Source organism: Stegodyphus dumicola, chromosome 12 (genome assembly GCF_044657685.1).
Source record: "Stegodyphus dumicola isolate Sdum_Otavi_A_Nest chromosome 12, ASM4465768v1".
NCBI lineage: Eukaryota > Metazoa > Arthropoda > Arachnida > Araneae > Eresidae > Stegodyphus > Stegodyphus dumicola.
Genome location: NC_140779.1, coordinates 48,942,232 through 48,951,073, shown reverse-complemented (window position 1 = coordinate 48,951,073; position 8,842 = coordinate 48,942,232). Strand labels below are relative to the sequence as shown.

Sequence of the window (8,842 nt, the reverse complement as noted above, 5' to 3'; positions counted from 1 at the left end):
TTTGATATGATTTATTCGAAATATTTGCTACTCTCCATTCGTTCAGCCAGAAGTATTTCTTCTATTTTGAAAATTAATATTTTTTCAAATTAATCCCACTGAAACTTAGTCCTTTTTCTTACGTACGTCCTCGAATAATAAATTTTGAAACTTTCTAATTATTAATTTAAACTGTCTTGTTATTGAGTCAGCAAAATTTTACAATAGTAGCTGAGAACAGTTTAATTTCAGAGCCACATTAATTTTTAAACTGCCCAAGATTTCGATTTCTGTGCCTTTGATTTGTTGAAATCCTGAATGAACTTCCCCATTCTAATTAGATCTTTAATCTTCAATGCTGAATCATACCGGGGACTGGCTAAGGAATCTCAACGTATCAGAAACAGCAAACGGTTTCCCGTTCCTACAATATTATTCAAAGAAAAGGTAAGTCATCTTTTTAATTCACTAAATATTCCTAAATCTCGTACATTTTGATTTAAATGCGCTTTAAATACTTCAATGCTATCCACATATTTACATCCAGATTTTAGTTAATTAGTTAGTAAAATAATTAAAAAAAATGGTAAAGCCTTTTGATGAAGTTAATTCAGGGTTCTTCAGCGCCCCCCCTTTTTTTGGGGGGAACTACCTTTCTAGACTGCATTCTTTAATGTTAGATGTTTGCAATTTCATACTGAACAATAGTATCTGACTTGCAGTCTGACGTAACCTAATTCTAGAAATATGGAAAAGTAGAATAGGTAATTCGAAAATACTTCATTGGGAATTCTATCATTACGATTGCCCGGGTCCGTACCCACTAAGTCAGGGGTTTTCAACCGGTGATACACGTAGCACTGGTGGTACGCAAGAGAAAAATAAATAGGTGGTACGCAAGAGAAAAATAGGTGGTACACAAAGCAGCAAAGTATTAAGTACAAAATTCAAAAGTTAAAACCCCAACATCTTGATTTTTTTCTCTTAACAGTCGTAAGTTTATGCGATCTGAGTTTTGTTCAAGAGTGGTGGTAGAAGTAGTACTTTGTAGTGGTGGTACTACAGGTTTTCAATTTTTGTTTAGGTGGTACTCGTTAGTCTAAAGGTTGAGAACCGCTGCACTAATTTTCTGGTACAAATGTTTTCAAATTTCTTCATGCAAAGTAAGTTTTTAATTGACAATATACGATTTCCAAAATCAAAAGCACGGCATCTCCTCACACATTACCAGCAATTATTGATCCAAAATTGCCAGTCAAGAATGACAGCATTTCCACCAACATAGTAACGTCAGTGTATGTTTAGATGAAGAAATATTAACTGATATGTTAACAGGGATCTAAATAATGAAGGTGCATGATAGAAACAAATTGACTTAACAGCAACGTTTTGCAGAATATGGAGAAGTAGATTGCAGAAAACTTTATTTCAAGACTTTGGATAATTACATCAAAATCATCGAAACTAATAATTCTTATTAGACCTTCGGAATTTTGTGCTTCTTGAATGTAGTTTATTGTAGTATGTATTTAAACAAAACACAACTCTAAACCTAATAAATATATTTTTAGAATATATCGTAAGTTATGTAAGGTAAACTTTTGATAAGATAAAATGCTTCGGAAAGTAATTTAGTCAAATTAATAGAATAAATGTAATCCAAAGTTGAAACATTCTGTTATAGAAAGAACTCATCTGTAGATTTATTACATAGACTTCCACGATTTATTTTCTCTGAGGATTGTATATAGCAGGGTTTCTTAAATTTTTTTCAGTCGCGACCCCTTTTTATCACTGGGATTTTTTCGCGACCCCCAGTGCCCCATATAATATGTACGAAAATTTTGTGGGACCCCCATAAGAATTGCGCAAATGCGATACACGCGTGTGTGAAACTGTCAATTTTTTTCACTTGTACTGTAATATACTATTACAGTTTTAGGTCATTAACTTTCATTTTTAATTTTAAGACTTGGAACAATGTGAAAATTTTAAGTAACATACGAAATGACAGCGTCATGTGCAAAGCAAGTAAAATGAACATTTCTATTATAAAAAGAATGCGTCGAAACGTTTCCCTTTTTTCTTTGTCTGTATTGTCTTATCTTTATCTATTTCAAGATACATCGTGTAAAAACATTTGGTAGTCGTAAAATTATTATAATAAGTTAAAAAAATATCAAAATTGCTAAATTTTTTGGCTACCTTCTACTGGGGATCGCGACCCACAGTTTAAGAAACACTGGTATACAGTAAGCTACAATACTAGTTTACAGAGAAAACTTAATCATCGAAAAGCGTGTAAAAGCTCAGAGCTTAAATCAAAACCCAGAAATTTTTATTGCATAGCAAGGTATCTGCAGAGCTGTTATATTTCGAAGATACCAGCTAAATATCTGAAAGCTATTGGGAAATAAATACATGGGAAGACAACTTCCTAGCATATGACCCAGTTTATAAACTTTAAGTGATCTTCTAGCAATAGGAAATCTCTCGCCAGTTTTCTCTAGGGGTACATACGCCCATGATACATTGCCCACCATTAAATTTCAGTGTGATATTCTTGTTTAATAGCTGTCATATTTTCAATGTAATGTCAATGAAGGTTTTAATACTATATTTACTTTTTATTTTGTTTATTGAAGTAACTATTGTATAAGACGTATTTCTCAGGATTAGAAAAATTTTGTAGTCGAAATTAGCTGATTGAAAATTTTTTCTCGCCGAAATCATGAAGCAGATATCCTGCAATAGAAAGATCTTGGCTCATGTTACGCTATAACCGGTCTCATTTCAGTGTTTCATATCAGTGCTCAGTAAGTGGTTTTACTGTAGTGATGACGCGTCAAGCGCCACATCAGTTTCTAGGGGCCAGAATAAGAAAAATGAGCTTGGCGTCTAATATTTTAAAGCAGTAGTCTCAAACTCAAATTGCATGCAGAATGAATGCTCGATATGGAAACGGCTGACAGACCAATTTTTTTTTTAATTTTTCAACTAAATTTGAAACTTTTAGCTTACTAAGCAGTTATCTAAACATATATAAAAATAATAAAGGAAAAATTGATAATTTAATTTCTATCTGAATTCTAAAGGTTGGTACCTGAAGCCAACAAAAGTTTTTACATTTTTGAAATTAAAGCGTATTGATAGCTAAACATTAAATTTTCAGGTTGATACTTCAAATAAATTTAACTAACTACTAAATTCTTTAAACTTAAAATTATGAAAACTTGTTTTCGGGCAAGAAAAGAATAAACAGTAGCAGCATTATCTTTATTTGTTAAATTATTTCTTCTATTTGTACAGAAAAAATACACATGCTTTTATGTAAATAATAATGTATTGTAAATAATTATAAACTTTATTTCTTGCTACAAACATGTTCACATATAAATGTAGTCTCTAACAAAATGTTATTCTTACTGTAAAATTTCTGAATTGAGGGCATTTATCTCTTGACAAATACGAACGAATGATGATCAAATAAATTTTCCAACCTTTTAAAGATTTGTATTACATTGTAAATTAACTCTATTTGCAGAATTTATGGCGCAGTGTTCACATTTTTAATGGTGATAAATATTTAAAATCGGGCACCAAATCATTAAACATATTTCTCTAATTCTTCTGGTAATGCTACTTCTCTTGCAATCCTTTTCTTAAGTTTTGAGTGGTACTATTATTAAAGTGTTCAGTTTACATATTCTTATAAATTATATATGTTACCGTGAAAGACCGAAATTGGTGAATGTCGACTTTCACCAGAGAATATCAACATTCACCAAATACGTCCGTGAAAGACCGAATATTTCACTACATTCTTGTATATTCGGACCCTCACCGGTGTATGTCGACAATCACAGATATGCTCTGGTGAAAGTCGAAAAGAGAGGTCATAAAGTGCCATTATAGTTTAAGTTGTTGCAATAAATAAGATTTGAATCACATAATTTAGTAAGTTTTTTATTACTGTTATTTTATTTTCTCATTTAGAATGTACTGTATAATTAAGTAAGTTTCTAACTTCTATTATTTTCCTTTCTCATTTTGAATGTATTGTGTGTTTTAGGTTCTCATGTTCTTAAGTTCTTATTTCAAGTGTCAAGTGCGTTTATTCGCGACTGAATTACGGAGAAGAAAATATAATATTGTTACATGTTCAACATTCACCATTGGTACATGGTGAATGTCGACATTGACCGGTGTAAGTCAGAAATAAGAGTATTTGGAAAATATTTCGGACATACACCAAGAGACTATATGAATGTTGACATTCACCGGTGAAAGTCGACATTCTCCAGATTTCGGTGTTTCACCGTAACATATATACAAGTAATTCACTGCTCTTTGAGTGACATGAATTTTCCTTTTTACTGCTTCAAATTGTATGCATGAAATATATTCTAGTATGTTAAATTTTGCATTTTGAATGAGAAACCTTTTTCTAAACCTTTTCTTCCTCATTTAGTTTCTTATCCGTGCTGGTTCAATAAAGGAGAATTCAGTGTCACGACTGACTCAGCATTATATGCAGAACGAGTAAGTAATTCTTTAAAAGCTGTTTAAAATTTCCAGTTATCCATCTAGGAAAATTTAAGCGAATGTTTGGAAATCGATTTTTTATGATTTATTCTTCAGACTGCATATTTTTACATAAAATCAATTTAAAAACATAAATTGATTCTTATAACAATTCGGCTATCATCATTATGTTACCATTTCTCAAAGCAAACCAATATTATTTTCTATTTTCATACCAAATAGCCGGTTCTTGAAAGCATTGCTATTCGGCAAGGCACAGTAAATACCAATGGCCGCATAGATAAAACTAGTTGAACATTAGGTGTACCATCTTGTTCAAACCCCACCGACAGGTTATCCTTATGGGGATTTTCCTAATTTTCTCGTGTATAACATGAGTACACATCAATTTTTTTTCATTAAAAAGTCTTCCACAAAGACATCCCTTTCCTTGGAAAGATAGTCTTGGTGAAACTTTACTGGAATCAAACTATCTACAAACAAAATTCATGCAAAAATCAAATCATCTAAGCTCTTTCTTTTTCTCATATCAAGTCAAATTGTTACCTTCTAATTTAGTCATTTAAAAGAAATAAAGGCACTACGTTATTAAAAATTTTTAATGTTCATTTTAATTTAGAGTAGATAACAGTTTTAAATTCTATACTCCATTCGAATATTTTCAAATTTTATGGCATTATCGTAATTAAGATTTTCTAATAAGGGTCTTTCCAAATTTATGTGTACTTTTAAATTTATGGAATCATATGAATCGGATTAATGTAATTAGAAATCTAGACTTAACAGTTCTTCCACTTATTAATACACATTTCTGAATATTTAAAAAATCTTGTAATTTAGACTATCATTAATATTAATTTCCCGATTTCTTTTACAGAGAGGGTCAATCAAGCGACTTTAGTTTCCAGATAAATATTTCTAGTGCAGCTTTCTTAATAGGGTAAGTAAATGATTTACGAACTGTTCTAAAATATTTGTATAAGAGGAAAAATGAATCTACACTTGATATAACCGTCCAAATTGGAAAGGAGACCACATAGATCGAGAGGATAAGATACCTGAACATGCATTAGTTTGACCTTTCTTCAAAAAGTCTGATAACTGGCTGCATTTGCAGCCGTTACCATGGCTTTCCTTAGATATATCTTAAAAACTAGTTAGTTTTCCTCAAGTGATTTACGAAGGCTCTCTTTAGACAAATATTCCTCGTATGGTTTACTCTAATTAACAAAAATAGGGGGATAATTACCCTAAAGAGCCAAAATATAACTCAATGACGCGTTGCACGAGCTTTGGCATACAAAACAGCTAAAACTCGTCTTGGCATGGATGCCACAAGTTCTTGGTAGATGACTGGAGACAGATTGTGCCAAATGTCTCAGCAGCGGTCGTGCAGTCGAGATATTCCGACATGTTGGTGTTTAAGTTCTGAGCTGCCGCTTCATGACATCCCAAATGTGTTTCAGTTGGGAAAAGAGGCGCCATGTAAGGGTGCAACCAATCTGCAGTTATGTTCAGGATGTCCGCAGCTTTCATGGACTGTTCCATCACAACTAGGATCCCAAAGCCATCCATGAAACGTGAAACGTTCCCCAAAGCATAATACTGCCACCGCCAGCCTGTGTATGGCCTCCTGTACAGGGTGAGAGCTTGACACGACCACTGATATGATGCATGAGAAATTGTGATTCATCCGACCAAGGCAAATGTCTTCCACTTGTCCATATCCAGTCTTTATGTCTCCGGGCCCTCTGTAGGCGTAACCGACAATGGCATTTGGTCAACAAAGGCACACGAGTGGAACTTCTGCTGCGCAATCCCATAGTCCAGCAGTGTCGGCTGAATTGTGTCCCGAAACACCTGCACTTTGACCTGCATTGTATTGGGCTGTCAGCTGAACCACTATCTGGCGCCGATTTTGCTGTACCAAGCGGGACAGTATCAGAGTCTCGGAGGTACTTGTTCCGACTCTTCGGGCCATTACAATCAGTCGCTTAGAGCAGAAGCCTTTCCCATCACTCACGAAAGTGCAAAAATGTTTCATTACCTTCTCAATCAGCAATTAAATACCATTCCCATTTAATCACATGTTTCGGTCATAATGTTTCGGCTCGTCAATGTAGTTTGACAAATCCAAGTAGAATTTTAATGTATCAATCCGTTTTCGTAAGCTGCTTACTTAAACTGAAATTCATCTTTGAACTTAATATAATTATGTGTACTATTTGATTAATATCCATTCACATAAAGTGAAAATTTATAACATATTCTTGATCATTGTTTTTATCATTTTGCTCTAACAGCGAATTTTGAAGTAGGCGGGAAGCATAATTCATCACAACTTTTCGAGGTGATGAATTTGACAAATATAACTGGAGAAGTTAACTCTACTAGTTTCTGTGGACCTTCTTAGATTTTTCCTTGGCACTGTAGAAGTTTACCAATGATTTAGTTTTTTTTCCTAGACTTTCACCATCAACCGAGTCTTTCACATCGTCTATCCGGTGCTTTAGCTGTCGTACCGAGGTAGGGAAGATTTTCACATGCCATCGGCAAGAAAATATCGCAAGGCATTAGATCGGTGATCTTACGATGTCCAAAACATACCTCATTATCCGAATCGAGAAGGCAAGTAAGCATTTTAGAAAATGGTGTTTAAGATGTTCTCACATGTATCTAAGTTTACGTCATCACGTTTGCTGCAAAATATCAGATACTTCTTCCACCTCAGCATCAGCCATTCCGACATGTCGAAGTTGAACCTTTTAGCCTATCGGTATGCCAAGTGCTGTGAATCTGCGATGAATAGAAATATTAATTTTATTTCCAGAGAATCATGTTCTAGTGTGTAGATGTTCCGTGTTCTAAAACGCTCTCTAATGGTCGAACACTAGTAGTTCAACCTGGGTTCAAATTCTGAATCGAATAAAGTTTCAGAAATGAAAGCTCACAACGGCTGAATGATAAAAACCTCTAAACACGAGTATTTTGAGGGGCTTTGAAAACTCTGGGCAGGTCGGCAAGAATGGGAGGTTTGGTTTTCCCTTGTGTAGCGTAAATACGAACCAGTTTCCCTTTGTCTTTTGCCCTCCAACAGTCAGAATGGTAAAAACTGCTGAACAATTGGAATTCAACCCAGGTTCGATCCTAGGTGAAAAGTTTGACTACGTGGTAGACTTTCGTAGTTTCCCTCAATAGGCAAATAGTCTTAATTTAGCTTTTATATAATGTAATAATTCCAGATCTGTCTCAGTCCCAACGCTTGTTCACTTTGTCACTTAAGTGAACACGAAATCGTCAGTCGCAAACAATGAACACGAACCAACAGTAGAGCTTGCAAATTTACAAAACTCTCTCGGTTTGGGTTTGTCGGTAGTTTTTAATATAGATTAGTCCAAGATAATTAACCTAACAGCACAAAACATTTTATTAACGAAACTCAACATGTTTTACGTAATTTCCCCGTATAGCAGTGGCCATGGAAAATCTTATCAAATATTTTACTTGCTCATTCTACAAAATTCATGAATTAAGTTATATTTCTGCATCGGCGCGCGGCAAGATTGACACCCATATGCTAAAGATGGAACACTACTACCTTTTGTACCATTTTGTTGGTGAAGGATAATCGTTCTGTGCTTTCTTCTTGTATAAGCAGGCCCACCAACAGCCGAGAGGTAAAATCGTTGAACACTGGTGGTTCTGACCTTGGTTCGATTCCAAGCGAAGACACTGGCCGCGTGGTAGTTTTTGTAATGTTTCTTATGTGTAACGTGCATACCAGCCAGTTTGCCTTAAAAAATTCTGGCATCCTTCCCATTAGGCAGATAGCCCTAGTATGCTTTGTCATAATCTACCGAACCAAACCCTAGCGTAAGTAACTTTTCAAATTGGTTCACTGCCGTCTGTAGTAATGAGAAGGTGTTTATTTAGGAACATTGTATCCATTGGTGTTTCTGAACAGACGCTGCGTATCTAAAGCGCAATATTTTTTTGCTACTGGTGCCACGGTTTTGAGCAACTCGACACCTCTAATGAGTATTTTAGAAATGACTTATTTTTTGTGCTGCCAAATAAAAAATTAAATATTCTTGTTATATTTGTTAATTTTTTTTTATATTTATAAAAGTCCCAGCTCTTTCTTCAACATTACTATATATTACTCTATATGTCAAACCCGGCTTTCAATGAGTATATTGTTTCTGTGTTGCAAATTGTTAATTACATAAATCGTCTCGTTTTGTTCTATATTGTGACTCTAAAAAAATTACAAAATGTCTTTTAATATATAAATGCCGTAGTTGTACACTTATTAGAA

At 34.2% G+C, this 8,842-nt stretch overlaps 1 protein-coding gene across 1 annotated transcript in view; it reads left to right on the top strand.

Moving 5' to 3' along the window:
* Positions 1-270: 270 nt before the first annotated feature.
* Positions 271-8,842, top strand: part of LOC146993564 (uncharacterized) — a 17,206-nt gene continuing 8,634 nt past the window's right edge. The window contains exons 1-2 of the mRNA XM_085827709.1: positions 271-426; positions 4,451-4,521. Coding sequence (XP_085683835.1) covers positions 298-426; positions 4,451-4,521 — 200 coding nt within the window. The 5' untranslated portion in view covers positions 271-297. The remainder of the gene's footprint in view (positions 427-4,450; positions 4,522-8,842) is intronic.